Source organism: Populus euphratica, unplaced genomic scaffold, assembly GCF_000495115.2.
Source record: "Populus euphratica unplaced genomic scaffold, PopEup_1.0 scaffold664.1, whole genome shotgun sequence".
NCBI lineage: Eukaryota > Viridiplantae > Streptophyta > Magnoliopsida > Malpighiales > Salicaceae > Populus > Populus euphratica.
The window spans coordinates 14,747-30,844 of record NW_011500532.1 but is presented as its reverse complement, the minus strand read 5'-3'; the positions used below and the strand labels follow the sequence as shown (position 1 = coordinate 30,844).

Sequence of the window (16,098 nt, the reverse complement as noted above, 5' to 3'; positions counted from 1 at the left end):
GTCCTGCTTTCCCTAGTTGGTTGCCATGCTATTACTGCTCTTGATCTGGCGTGCCCTTCTCTTGAGCTTGTTTGTTTGGATGGCTGTGATCATCTTGAGAAAGCATCATTTTGTCCAGTGAGTGGGAATCATTGGTGTCAATTTTGGTCTGTAAATAATGAGCAAGGTGTGTATTATGCTAAACAAAATTTATGGTAATCTGAAATATTCTACCCCTTTCCAGGTTGCTCTCCGGTTACTCAATTTAGGAATATGTCCCAAACTGAACATGCTTAGCATTGAAGCACCATTCATGGTGTCCCTTGAGTTAAAAGGATGTGGTGTCTTATCTGAAGCAACTATTAATTGTCCCCTCTTGACATCTCTGGACGCTTCATTTTGCAGGTCACGATGCTTTCTAGTAGTTTTTTTTTTTTGGCTGTCCCTTTCGTCTCCTATGATTGACATCTGTGGTGTTTACATTCAGCCAACTCAAGGATGGCTGCTTGTCTGCAACCACTGCATCCTGCCCACTGATTGGGTCATTGATTTTGATGTCTTGCCCTTCTGTTGGCTCTGATGGACTATTTTCTTTGTGGCGACTTCCACATTTGACTGTGCTTGATTTGTCATACACTTTTTTGATGAATCTGGAGCCAGTGTTCGACTCTTGTTTGCAATTGAAGGTACTTGTGATTCAGCTTGCATATTTTTATAGTTTACATGTAGTTCACTTCAATTTTGTAAAATTTATACCTCTATAACCAATGAGCCTGTAGGTTAGTGGTACTCTTGCATAACTATGAGGGATGAGGTCGGATGTTCATCTCACCTTTTTTAATTGATTTATAATAAAATTGGATAACACTGATAAAAAAAATTGCTCATTCAATGGATTAGTGAGATCTATTTTACTTTTCCATAACAAACTTGCTTGTGTAATTTGAACATTCCAAAGCTCATTTTGAACAAGCTAAACTTTTCTTGCTGAAACATGTTGAATTGCTTCGTGATTGAATTTCATCCTGTCTAAATACTCAAAAGATGAGCATCTGGAGAATGTTATGATTTTGTCATCAACTTGATTTGTGTATTGTTATATTTCATTTTTTAAGCTAAGCATCTGATTCGCTTTCTTTTTTTCTTGGTGCTTGGTTTGATGAGTGGTTTGTGAAATTGTGGGCCTTGCTGACTGAATATTTTTTACCTGTTCGCTAAGGTACTGAAGTTACAAGCGTGCAAATACCTTACTGACACGTCATTAGAGCCTCTCTACAAGGATGGTGCTCTTCCAGCACTTCAGGAGTTGGACTTATCTTATGGAACCCTATGTCAATCTGCAATTGAAGAGCTTCTTGCTTGTTGTAGACACCTCACTCATTTGAGCTTGAATGGCTGTGCAAACATGCATGACCTGAATTGGGGATGCAGTGGTGGTCGGATTCATGAGTTCCCAGCCAAATTTAGCTCAGCTGCCCTGTTTTCAGATGAGAATCTTTCTGTGTCAACTGAGCAGCCAAATCGCTTATTGCAGAACCTCAACTGTGTTGGTTGTCCGAATATTAGGAAAGTCGCCATTCCACCAGTGGCCTGTTGTTTGCTTCTTTCTTCTCTAAATCTTTCTCTATCCTCCAATTTGAAGGAAGTTGATGTTGTTTGTTTTAATTTGTGCTATCTCAATTTGAGGTACACTTCTCTCTGTTGATGTGTTTAATGTTCATTCTTATTAGTTTTATGCTTTTTTATACCTAATATCTTTGTTTTTTTATGTTCAGCAATTGTTGCTCCTTGGAAATATTGAAGCTTGAGTGTCCAAGGTTGACTAGTCTTTTTCTTCAGGTATGCACAATTATGACTTTTAAAGAGTTCTTGGATCTGGTCATTGTTTGGGCTTGCCCATATCATAATTCAAGGGTAAAAGGACAAAAAGAGCATTTCTCTACTAAGTTGGATAATGTAGGACTGACCTTGTGCAAATAACATGGCTATCGACTTTCTTTTGCCTTAATTAGTTTGCTGGGTTTGGGGAAGCCCTCAATCTGGTGCCCACTGTTATTAGCTAGGAAAATATTGTGGTGCTGCTTGCGCTATAGATGTATATACTGAACTATTTTGTAGGGAGAATCGCTCTCCTTTGGGAACTAATGTATGAGAAAACCAGAGAGCCTCCTTAATAGCGATCGTGAGGATAACTTGTTTCTGGTTTGATGTGCAATTTTCCTCAGATTTTGATTCTTTGCCCGCCTTGCTCTCCCTAGCCATATCTTTTGGCCAATTATCATTTTAGCTTTTAGGGTCAATGCATCTGAAATTGCTCCCAATTAATACTGATTTCGGCTCCTGTTTTAAATGGCGCAGTCTTGTAATATTGATGAAGAAAGTGTTGAAGCTGCCATATCTCAATGTGGCATGCTGGAGACTCTAGATGTACGTTTTTGTCCGAAGGTGAGATCAACATTTCATCCTCTCTCTCTATATATATATATATATATAGATATATAAGAATGTTGTCTTGTTAGCTGAAATAGAGTCTTGGATTTGTTTCTATTTATCGTGCTTCTTGTGTTACTCGAGTAATAAAGTTACTAAATGAATTCATCTGTGTTCTGACTTTCCCTAGATATGCTCAATAAGCATGGGTCAATTACGTGCAGCATGCCCGAGTTTGAAGCGAATCTTTAGCAGCCTTTGATGTGAATAATTTTCTTCCTTCTGTTTTTCTCATTCACAAGTGGTGATTCTATTTGACCTGAAGTAGCAACCTATCGTTATATGATATCCACGATTCACACCTGTGTTGTAAATGTTCATCTATCTTATTGATGCTTGTTCCGAGTAATGTAGGTTGTGTAGTAGCTGTCGTGCTGTTTCAATACAATAAATTTCGTTGTTTTAAATGTTACACTATTAGGAGAGTTCAATTTTAAAAAGGGATTTGTGGTTGTGTGACCACTGCTAGGATGGGCCTTGGACTCATTTAGTTTTGTTTTAGTTAAAAACCTTATTATTATTATTATTTTTCCCTGTTGAGACTCGGGGAAGATATGGATATTATTGTACTTTATTTGAATTTGATACATATATAATTCCACTATTCAATGCATCCACCATATAGTTTTATGTTGAATAACAAGAAATACTGAATAAAATAGAAACCTGACCAGTATCCATTGCCATCCATAGGAAATGACCATGATTGGTACCAAAAGTGACAAGATTGATTCCAACAGCTTCAATTCAGGGTCTAAATATTAACCTCTGAATCTTCTATGTTATGTAAGCATGATCAATGGCCTTCTCTCTATCTAACACATCAGAACGGAGAGTTTGGAGAGGGATGTAAAGAGAAAGCATGAGAGGGAAGGAAGTTCATTTGTACAATAGATATATTGTCAAGGAGAAACAAAAGAGTATTATGAGAATACAGGAATTTTGTTACTCAAATGTTAAGCACCACTGCTATAATTATGCTATTAACAAAAACTAATTAGAGGTTTTGTTGTTCACTTGTGCACTGTGATTTCTCTTACGAAACATGGTGGATTTCAATAGTGCTACTTTTTTGTTTCGATTACTAAACTTTTTTGTTTTCAAATTCGGCATTGAAATTGTTATTTGAGATTTTATGGGAGTTAATAGTTTTTTCTCTTTGCATATTCTTGGAAATTAAGGTTTTGATCACATTTTAGAATTTGATTGGAGGCCAACACAATGAGATACAATTTAAATTTCCAGCATAAAGTCATAATTAAAAGAACAAAAAACTAGAAAAAATAGCATCACTTTACTTGAATTTACATGGGAAAAAAAAGAACATCCAAGTACACAATTTACCCAAAGGAAAGAAGAACTCACTAAAAAATAAAGGAGGGAAAGTGATCGGGTTGTCTATATTTTGGTAAAAAATACAAATTTGGATGTCAATAGATTTTAATTGACAAAAAAAATATTACTTGTTTTTAGAGTATGTTTGGTATTGTAGTAGCTGTTGTATTTATAGTTTGAAAAAAAAAACTATTTTATAAAAAATACTTTTAGTTAATGTTGGTTTGAAAAAATAGATGTTTGGTTAAAACTGTGGTTAAAATTGAGGTTGAATAAAAAATAGTTTAATGTGTTTGGTTAACAATGCTTTTGAAATTGAGGTTATAAAATAATTTTAAAAAATATATACTAATATTGATGGTTTTTAATTTAAATATTAAAGATTTAACTATTGCTATTAAATCATGAAATAAATAATAATTTATATAAAATATTTTTTATTATTCCATTAAACCATCTGTAATTTCATTATATATAAAATTCATCAGACAAGAACTACAATTTCTATAATTTTTTAAGCGTACAATAAAATTAGATAAAAAATTATCATGAATAAAATTGATTTGATATTATAGTGTCATTGAATTTAATTTACTCTATACTAGTTTTTCAGGAAAAAAATTGTTTACATGACAATGCTAGTAAATTTAATTCACTTTAAACTAGTTTTTTTTTTTAAATATACAAAAAATTAACATACTGTAAAAACTGTGCAAAATATGAATTATCATGGGCCCCACCAAAAATAAATTGTGTTTTTTACATAACCAAATGTAATATTTGCTGTGGTTGCTTCAAACGCAGAAGCAACCACGCAAACAAATAGATTCTTAATATTTCATCTTGTTAAAAAAATAGATTAGGAATAATTTTTTTTTATGATGATTTTTTTGGGTTTTTGATTGATTAAAGATTGATTTGAGTTGAAAAAAAGTTTATTGAGGTTTGTAGAATAGTTTTTTAAGTGTTTTTAAGTGAGAAAAAACTTGAAAATGAGTTTTTGGAACCAAGAAAATGGGTCTCAACTTTCTAACCTCCTGATGTGATTGGAGTTTTACTAATGGAGAGTGCATCATCTTTTATTATAGATGATACATTGCTTACTTTAAAAAAATAATTTAGAAAGTCAAGATGTCTAGTATGCGCGGGCCTAACCTTGCAGACCCATATGTGTCTAGTCTAATTCGATTTGGCCTAGGAAAGCTAGCCCTCCTAAGCTCAAACATGTGCTCTCTTTTTATAAACAACTTTATGACTTTTTTTTTAAAATTTATTTCTTAACTTTTAATTAAAATTAACTAAAATGAATTAATTAAAAATATATTCAAGATTTATTTTATGAAATACCATTCAATTTTTACATTATTTTCAAATAATATTATAATATCTTTTTATAATATTAATAAGCGTTCTTTTTGTACATTACTCTTTAGTAATGTGTTCCCTTAATAGGTTTTGATCTAGTGCAACCTCAATGATACAGATGATGTAGAGAAATGAACCCCCTTCATCTTTTCTACTAAAGTTTGTGATTGTGTTGAAATCCTATCTTTGATAACAATAAATCCATGATCAACACTATTATTTTGTATATAAGTAAGTAAGATTTTATCTAATATTAATCATTTCAGTGTTCTCTTATGAGAAAACTAATTAATGCCTGAGATTGTTTGTTATTGACCATTTTGTTGGTATGTACAACTTTCAAAAGCTATTTCTTAAATAAGGTGTGTAGATGTGCATCATCTCTCCTTATCAAAATGTTTAGTATTTCTTTCTCTGAAACTATGTTTTGGATAGTTATCCTTATTTCCATCTCCTTTCCATGTCTAGGACATTTGATGATATTTGGGAAGATTTTCCTCCTCCACATAACTGGATTTTGATGATTTTTGTTGTGACTAATGCTTATTTCAATCATTGCTATTATCAAGTTACTACTTGTTTAACATTACCCTTCAAGTCCTTACTCTTTGAAAGAATTGTGTATACCTTATTATGAGGCATATCTTGGGTTGTTCAAACTATCCATTTCACTTTCCTATAGTCTATGTACTTTTTTCCAATATGCTAATCATGACCAGCTTTAGTATTTATCGTGGTCAATCAACTTTTGTCTTTTACATCTCTCTCTTTCCAATAAGCCCATCAAGCTCAAGGTTACCATTTTTGTAGTGACTTTGAAAAAGAATCATCATCCTCTTTTATTTATTTGTTTAGAAAATAAATATGTCCAGACTATAAAGCCTTTTTAATTTAATTTTTGAAGACTATACAACCTTTAGTGTCATGTTTCTAAGAGTCATTCCAATTACAATAGTCCCTACCTTTGATTTTATTTACAGTAGGGATAATATGATTTCTAAAAAGCTTATTTTTCCCTATACATCAATTGGTCAAATATCCCTTTTGCCATTTTTATATTAAAGGGCTATTTGATTAGTACTTAAACATATATTTTTATCAAGATTTTATATAATCATTTTGTACTTGAAGTATCGATAACTTCTTAAATATAGCATGTCTTATAATAACATGTTTAATAATATAAGATATCTTTAATTTATGATAAATATTTATCTTAAATGCAGGTTTATCACATATATAAAAAGATTGATTGATGAGTTTAACTACTGAAATTAAGAAAACAAAGAGAGAGTTAAACTTAGAAAAGAAATGCTGATTCAATTCAAATTAGAATACTGTTTAGTCATTGGGTCATATCTAAAGTTATAAATTTTGGATTTCAGTTTGGTTTATATGGCTAGAAATCTAAGATATAGTCCTAAGACATTCATGAGAGTCCAAGACTCTATTTTGTCATTTGAAAGTCCAAATCTTAGCATTAAAAAAGAAGTCTGAATCTATCCTACAACCTAGACATTGTTCAGTGTTCAACCCATATCTCTAGTTCTAGAAGTCCAAATGACCTCATTTTTCTGTTGTTGGAAAGCTAAGATGATTTCCCAGAATTTTCATGAGGACTATATGTTTAAATTCTGAAGTTATCAACAACATTTTCTTCAAACAAGAAGATAAGGATTGTCATAAAGTTAAGAGGTGGCCACCCATTCAACAATTAATCATCAAATCAATAGTTTTAAATTTTAGCTTATAAAAGAAAGCATTTTCCATATATTTAGGCATCTTGGTTTTTAGATCAAGATCATGTTTGTGCTCTCTGTCTTTATACTTTTGTAATGTTTAAGTTTTACTTTCGTTAATCTCTTGTTTATGTCTTTTATTTCCTTGACTATACTTATATAATCATGTTCTCCTTTTTTTTTTTTTATGTTTCTCCTATTAATTATATTTAGCTAAGTTTATTATGTCAAGATGAAAAGATTTCATTAATGGTGTTAAGGATAAGTATAATATAAACTCAATATGGACTTCAATGATTATATCCTAAACAACTTGCTATTAACATTTCTTATCATTTTTATCTTATTAATTCTTAATACCTTGCTTGTTAAATGATTAATATAGATTTGTGTTGTATAACACTTGGTACAACAAGTGCTTGACACTTTTATAGTCAACTGTACGGTATAACTTACACCTGTGCTATGAAAGGAACTTGATTTGTTGTTAACATAAGTTAGTATCATGAATTCCTAATAATATTTAAAAGTTTGGTGTTACTTAAATAAGATAATTAATATGATCATGTTAACAATTTATAATGAGCTAATAATGACAAATCATCCGATTGAAACTTTTTTTGTGTGTAGTTTCTAGTTGAGTAATAAAAAGAGCTTATATTATACTTATTTTTAATACCATTAGTTTTTATCATTGTTTAATCATCACATTAATTTTACATCTCAAAGTCTTCTCTAACTTCTTCTTCTTCTTCTTCTTCTTCTTATTATTATTATTATAGTTAACCTCCTTGTGATTCGTCATCGGTCTTGCCTGATTATTTATTACTTTGATACTCCTATATTTGGGAGAAGACATCAATCTTTTTATTGTGTTCATTATGCAAATATTTCTATGATTGCAATAATTTAGTATTTGTTGAGTTTTTCATTCTGAACTTAATGTTTATGTACACTTTATCACCATTTGGATGATTTGGGATTTAGTTTGAGATGGAGAATGATAATTGTTTCAAGCATTGTTTGAAATACCATAAGAAATCTATAGGATAAAGATATCTATGGAACTTGTGTAATCCTTAAGGATTTTATCATTCCTACTGAATTTTGACTAGTTTAGAATTTTCACAGAGATATAGAAAAATTGCTTGTTAAAATAATTTGTTAATGCTTGATTAATATGAAGTAGATATATAAATTTAATGAGAGTTTGTTTATTTGGATAGAATAATAAAAATTGAATGATGAATATCTTGCTTTGTGGAACTTGCAAATTATTTTTCTATTTTAACGCTTTGATTACTAGGCACTAGTAATATACTAGTTGGGGAGGTGTGATTTGGATTTAAAAGTGTATTTTTATCAAGGTTTTATATAATCATTTTGCACTTAAAGTATCAACAACTCCTTAACTAAAATATGTTTTATAATAACAAGTGTGATAATATAAGACACCTTTAATTTATGGTAAATATTCATTTTGAATGCAAGCATATCACATAAATCAAAGAATTAATTGATGAGTTTAACTACTAAAATTGAGAAGACAAAGAGAGGGCTAAGCTTAGAAAAGAGATGTTGGTTGAATTCAAATTGAAACACCATTTGGTTATTGGATCATAACTGGAGCTGTAGAGCTTGGATTTAGGTCTGGTTTATATGGATAGAAAGCTAAGATATAGGCCTAAAATTTTTATGAGAGTCTAAATTCAAAAGGATTGTTTTTCAAGTTTAAATTATAGCAACAACAGAGAAGTCAAAATTTTTCTTGCAGCCTAGTGTTCAGCTCATATTTCAAGTTTTAGAAGTTCAAATAACCTTATTCTTGTTAGTAATAACGTTTTTAGAAGATAAAAAGATAAAGAATGTTACAAAGTCAAGAGGTGGTCACCCACTCAACAATTAGTCATCAAATCAATAGTTTCAAATTTTAGCTTATAAAAGGAGGCATTTGCCATGCATTTAGGCATCTTGGTTTTCAGATCAAGATCATGTTCGTGTTCTCTGTCTTTATATTTTTGTAATGCTTAAGTTTTGCTTTCATTAATCTCTTGTTTATGCCTTTCATTTCCTTTACTGTACTTATATAATCATGTTCTTCTTCTTTTTTATTTATGTTTCTCTTCTTCATTATGTTTAGCTAAGTTTATTATTCAAGATGGAAAGGTTTCACTAATAGTGTTAGGTTAAATATAATAAAACTCAATATGGACTTCAATGATTATATCCTAAACAACTTGTTATTAACATTTCTTATCATTTTTATCTTATTAATTCTTAATACCTTACTTGTTAAATGATTAATATAGATTTGCATTGTATAACACTTGGTACAACAAATCCTTGGAACTTTCATAGTCAACCGTATGGTATAACCTACACCTGTGCTATGAAAGGAACTTGATTTGTTGTTAACATAAGTTAGCATCATGAATTCTTAATAATATTTAAAATTTTGGTGTTAATTAAATAAGATAATTAATATGATCATGTTAATAATTTATAATGAGCTAATAATGACAAATCATCTGATTGAAATATTGTTTTATGTGTAGTTTCCAATTAAGTAACAAAAAGAGTTTATATTATACATATTTTTAATACCATTAGTGGATCCTCTAACCTTGATATTTTTTTATCATTGTTTAATCATCACATTAATCTTACATCTTAAAGTCTTCTCTAACTTATTATTATTATTATAGTTAACTTCCTTGTAGTTCGTCCTAGGTTTTGCCGGGTTATTTATTACTTCGAAACTCCTACATTTAGGAGAAGACATCAATCTTTTTTTCATGTTAATTATGCAAATATTTCTTTGATTGAATTAATTTAGTATTTGTTGTGTTTTTCATTTTGAACTTAATGTTTGTGTACACTTTATCACCATTTGGATGATATGGGATTTATTTTGAGATAGAGAAGTGATAATTGTTTCAAGTATTGTTTGAAATACCATAAGGAATCTATAGAACAAAGATATATATGGAACTTGTGTAATCTTTAAGGATTTTATCATTCCTATTGAATTTTGACTAGTTTAGAATTTTCACAGAGATGTAGAAAATTTGCTTATTAAAATAATTTCTTAATGCTCGATTAGTATGAAGTAGATATATAAATTTAATGAGAGTTTGTTTATTTGGATAGAATAATAAAAATTGAATGATGAATGTCTTGCTTTGTGGAACCTGCAAATTGTTTTTCCATTTTAACGCTTTGATTACTAGGGACTAGTAATATGCTAGTTGGGGATGTGTGATTTGGATTTAAAAGTGTATTTTTATCAAGGTTTTATATGATCATTTTGCACTTAAAGTATCAATAACTCCTTAACTAAAACATGTTTTATAATAACATGTGTGATAATATAAGACATCTTTAATTTATGATAAATGTTCATTTTAAATGCAAGCGTATCACATAAATCAAAGAATTAATTGATGAGTTTAACTACTGAAATTGAGAAGACAAAGAGAGGGTTAAGCTTAGAAAAGAGATGTTGGTTGAATTCAAATTGAAACACCATTCGATTATTGGATCATAACTGGAGTTGTAGAGCTTGGATTTAGGTCTGGTCTATATGGATAGAAAGCTAAGATATATGCCTAAAATTTTTATGAAGAGTCTAAATTCAAAAGGACTGTTTTTCAAGTTTAAATTGTAGCAACAACAGAAAAGTCAAAATCTATCATGCAGCATAGTGTTCAGCTCATATCTCAAGTTCTAGAAGTCCAAATAACCTTATTCTTGTTTTGTTAGAAACCTGATATAATTTACCAGAACTTTCATGTATATTATATGCTCAAATCTTGAGGTTAGCAATAACGTTCTTAGAAGATAAGAAGATAAAGAATGTTACAAAGTCAAGAGGTGCCACCCACTCAACAATTAGTCATTAAATCAATAGTTTTAAATTTTAGCTTATAAAAGGAGGCATTTGCCATGTATTTAGGCATCTTGGTTTTCAGATCAAGATCATGTTCGTGTTCTCTGCCTTTATATTTTTGTAATGCTTAAGTTTTGCTTTCATTAATCTCTTATTTATGCCTTTCATTTCCTTTACTACACTTATATAATCATGTTCTCCTCTTCTTTATTTATGTTTCTCTTTTTCATTATGTTTAGCTAAGTTTATTATTTCAAGGTAAAAAGGTTTCACTAATGGTGTTAGGATAAATATAATAAAACTCAATATGGACTTCAATGATTATATTCTAAACAACTTACTATTAACAAAGTTATCCATTAATAGGACTCTAGTTTTATGTATATAAAATCAAAAAGCAACAACTCATGTTCTCAACATGTACTTAAAATGTAAATGAGTTTAGTCTCATTCCATGTTAATAGAGATATATCGTACATAACAATTATATATAATCATGCATCTCTAACATGCTATTCTAATCGGATGATTGTAGATATATTTAAAATAATTCTCTCGAGTCATGAAAAGAAATTAGGTGGTCAAAACCTAAGTAATTGTTGCAATCTTTTTAAGTCATTTGCGTGGACCATGGTTGTATCTTTTACCGCCATTCTTTCTTTATCTTGAATTATAAAATAATTTTCCTAGCTAGATTCTTTCATTTCAAAATTACATAAAGTTTACATAATTGAATAAGAGATCTTGAGTTACATTCGAGAGTAATTAGATGAGAATAGAATTTTATAACCTTAAGAGAAAAATAGAGAAAAGCCAGGATACACATGCCATATTTAATATTACAACCATTTAACTAAAAAAAAATACAATAATGTTACTCTTTAATGTCTATAACCATCTATCATGCATAATAAAATAGTAATATGCATAAATAAATATGTTTCATGCTTCAATTATACTTATTGGCTTTTTTGCAATTTAAAATAATATTTCTAACACTTAGAAATATCAAATTCAAATCTAATTTGGTAATTTGTCAAACTTAATAAATTTTATTTAAAATATATTTTTCATAGAAAAAATATTTTAAAAATTTAATAAGAAAATTAAACATATTAGAGTCCTTATTAATCCTAATTTTTTTAGGATCAATTACATAAAAATATTTTGGCTTAAAAACTCTCTTTATTTTAGAAAAATCTTTTTTTTTTTCTAAACACTATTTAATTAAAAATCCTAATCTTTTAGGATCAATTACATAAAAATATTTTGGCTTAAAAACTCTCTTGATTTTAGAAAAATATTTTTTTCTAAATACTATTTAATTAAAATTTTTAATTAAATCTTAATCATATTAGCATATTACATAACTCAAAAAATTTTGAATTAAACATTTTAATTCAACCTAATATTAGTAAAAAAATATAATTATTCTACAATTAATTTAATAAGGTTTTAATTTTACTATAAAATGAAGATTTTATATATATAGGAGTAAATTTGTAATTTAGTACTCAAAAACCCTAAAATAGGCTACAAGGGTGTAATAATAATTTTGTCTCTATCCCTTTTTATTCCTCTTATTGTGTCAATCTTTCTATTGCAGTTGTAGTTGTTGGCATGGGTTGCCAATGTTGGTGGCTGACACGATCAAAGAGTTGATGTCTTCTTTCAAGTATAGGAGTGTCGAAATAAATAATAATTTGGCAAAATTAGAATCGAATCACATGAAAGTTAACTATATAATAATAATAATAATAATAATAATAATAATAATAAGTTAAATAGGACTTTGAGATGTAAGATTAATGTGAGGATTAAACAATGATGAAAATAAATGTCAAGATTAGAGGATCCACTCATGATATTAAAAATAATTGTAATATAAACTCCTTTTATTACTCCGCTAGAAACCACACACAAATAAAGTTCTAATTAGATGATTTGTCATTAATAACTCATTATAAATTGATAACATGATTATATTAATTATCTTATTTAAATAATACCAAAATTTTAAATATTGTTAGGAATTTATGATGCTAATTTATGTTAATAACAAATCAAGTTCCTTTTATAACACAGGTGTAGATTATACCATACGGTTGGCCATGAAAGTACCAAGTATTTATTATACCAAGTGTTATACAACTCAAATCTAGATTAACCATTTAACAAGCAAGATATTGAGAATTAATAATATAAAAATAATAAAACATGTTAATAGCAAGTTGTTAAGGATATAAGCATTAAAGTCTATATTAAGTTTATATTATACTAATCCTAACATCATTAGTGAAACCTTTTCACTTTGACATAATAAACTTAGCTAAACATAATGAAGAAGAGAAATATAAATAAAGAAGAGGAGAACATGATTATATAAGTATAGTAAAGAAAATGAAAGGCATAAACAAGAGATATTAATGGAAGCAAAACTTAAGCATTAAAAAAAATATAAAGAAAGAGAGCAAGAACATGATCTTGATTTGAAAACCTACATGCCTAAATATATAGTAGATGCCTCTTTTTATAGGCTAAAATTCAAAACTATTAATTTGATGACTAATTATTGAGTGGGTGACCACCTCTTAACTTGGTAACAATCCTTATCCACTTATGTGTCAAAAACATCATTTCTAACATCATAATCTGAAGAGATGGTTTTCATGAAAGTTCTGAGAAATTATCTCAACTTTCCAATGAAAAAAGAATCGGTGCATTTGAAATTCTAAAACTCAAGATATGGATGAGATATGAACTGGACACTAAACAATGTTTGGGCTGCAGGACAGATTCCAACTTCTCAGTTGTTGCTACAATTTGAACTTGAAAATAACTTTTTTTAACTCTTAGACTCTTTATGAAAGTTTTAGGCTTATGTCTTAGCTTTCCATATATATAAACCAAACCTAAATCCAAGTTCTACAGCTTCAAGCATGGTCTAATAACTAAATGGTGTTCCAGTTTTGACTGAACCAATATCTTTTTTCTAAGCTTAACCCCTCTTTATCTTTCAAATTCCAGTAGTTAAACCCATCAATCAATCTTTTGATTTATATGATAGACCTATATTTATGATGAATATTTACCATAAATGTCATTACTAACATCAGAATTTGGACAGACTTGAATCATGAAAGTTCTAGGAAATTGTCTTAATTTTCCAAAAAAAAAAAAAAATTAAGGTCATTTGGACTTCTAAAACTCGAGATATGGCCTGAACATTGAATAGTATCTGGGTTGCAAGACAGATTCTAACTTCTCCGTTGTTGCTAAGATTTGGACTTGAAAATGGTCTTTTTGAATCTTGGACTCCATAAAATTTTTAGGCATATGTCTTAGTTGTCCATCCATATATAGCAGACTTTAATCCAAGTTTTATAACTCTAGTTATGACCCAATGACTGAATAGTGTTCTAGTTTGGATTGAACCAGTATTTCTTTTCTAAGCTTAGCCCTCTTTTTGTCTTTTTAATTTCAGTAGTTAAACTCATCAATCAATCCTTTCATTTATATGATAGGCCTGAATTTAAGATGAACATTTACTATAAATTAAAGGTATCTTATATGATCAGACTTTCTATTATAAAACATGCTCTAGTTAAGGAGTTATTGATACTTCAAGTGCAAAATGATGATATAAAATCATGACAAAAATATACTTTTAAGTACTAACCAGTGGTAGCCTTTTAGCAATGACAGTAGTGAAGCGCCCAACAACGCCTATGATAACTAATTTTTTATATAAAACATTTCAGCCAAATTGAGAAAACCTATTTAATCTAACCGAAAAAGTAGCCATAAAAGGGTTTTTAAAAAAAAAATCATGAGAGAAAAAATATTTTGGGGAAAAATAAATTTGCATATAAAATTAGTTCATAATTATTGTCAACAACAATTAAAACATTTAATCAACAATCTGAATTATCTAACAAAGGCTCTAATATCATTATTGGGTTTCCCAAAACAGATATACACGATAAAAATGATAAATTTGACTTTTTTAAGAAGTCTTAATAATCAAAATTTTTTTAGCTTTGAATAATTACTTCAAGGTTAGGTCGTCAAAAACCATAAGTCGTCAAGTGTTCGGCTTCTAACGGTAATTCACACAAACCACTTATGAGAAATCTCTTTTCTTTTGTGGTTTGATACTTTTATACCATCTCTACTCCTAAAAAATAAGATGTATAATAAATTTTTATTTATAGAAAAACCTAAAAAACCATGTAAATGAAAAAACATCAATTTTTCAGTTAAATAATATCACATATATTATTTTAGGTTAATTTTAGAAATGTATTCAATCAAGTTCTTACTTAATTGTTTCTAGATCTAGAATTATAGTCCTTAATTGTTTCTAGATCTAGAATTATAGTCCTTTATATTAATTATATTGTAGCCTTCAACTTCTAAAACTTATTCACAATCAAGTCACACATGATTAATCATCCTGTTTTAATTTTTAACCAATGATTCTTATTTTTGTGATCTTAGGTTCTCCAATAAGTATATCCAAACATAAATTATAATTCTAAATAACATAGAATTAAATAAATTAATTTATTATCAATTCAATAATTAATTGATTTATATTTGAAGATCAAGTGCAATGTCAAACAACCTATTATAATCTCTTAAATATTAAGAAAGTCATAAGTGATTTGACTTAAACTTTTAATAATAAGTTTCTCAATGTAATTATTATTTCTTCATTAATAATGTTCGAATTTAGACATTAGAGTATGTTTGCTTTGTCAAATCATTTTAATTCTCAACACTTTAGTCATTGATTTTTTTTAATAAGATTTGAAACTCTTTTCAAATCTTATTCCACCCTGACTAAGGATTTCACAATTAATACTATTTGATAATAAATGAAATATCTTTCCTAACTCACCTATTGTGATAAATCCTCTCTTAATTACTCAAACATCTTCATACATTTTATGTTATACCAATATCTACATGTTTGTTATTCTTGATTAGGACAACGCGTAGCCAATATCAAAGCATAACACTACCTATATAAGATTATTTAGTGATTCAAAGTCTAAGAATCACTTACAAATTATCACGTGACCCTTTTTATAGACATAAGTGATCTCTCCATATGGATTTCTCTTACGAACTAATTCAGTATATAAGTCATTTGACAAACATCTACATATTAGTTACAGGTATCTCTTATACTTCAGTTTATTAGAGTAGTTGTTTCTTTTCATAAAAGAGGTAATATAATATGTATCAGTCTCAAGAACTCTAATAAATATGTCAGTCTTAAAAATTCTAATGAAT

At 28.7% G+C, this 16,098-nt stretch overlaps 1 protein-coding gene across 1 annotated transcript in view; it reads left to right on the top strand.

The window, feature by feature from the left end:
• LOC105115232 (F-box/LRR-repeat protein 15-like) overlaps positions 1-3,025 on the top strand; it is an 8,327-nt gene extending 5,302 nt beyond the window's left edge. The window contains exons 12-18 of the mRNA XM_011012077.1: positions 20-117; positions 224-384; positions 467-665; positions 1,199-1,665; positions 1,755-1,818; positions 2,338-2,424; positions 2,600-3,025. Coding sequence (XP_011010379.1) covers positions 20-117; positions 224-384; positions 467-665; positions 1,199-1,665; positions 1,755-1,818; positions 2,338-2,424; positions 2,600-2,671 — 1,148 coding nt within the window. The 3' untranslated portion in view covers positions 2,672-3,025. The remainder of the gene's footprint in view (positions 1-19; positions 118-223; positions 385-466; positions 666-1,198; positions 1,666-1,754; positions 1,819-2,337; positions 2,425-2,599) is intronic.
• The last annotated feature ends 13,073 nt before the right edge of the window (positions 3,026-16,098 follow it).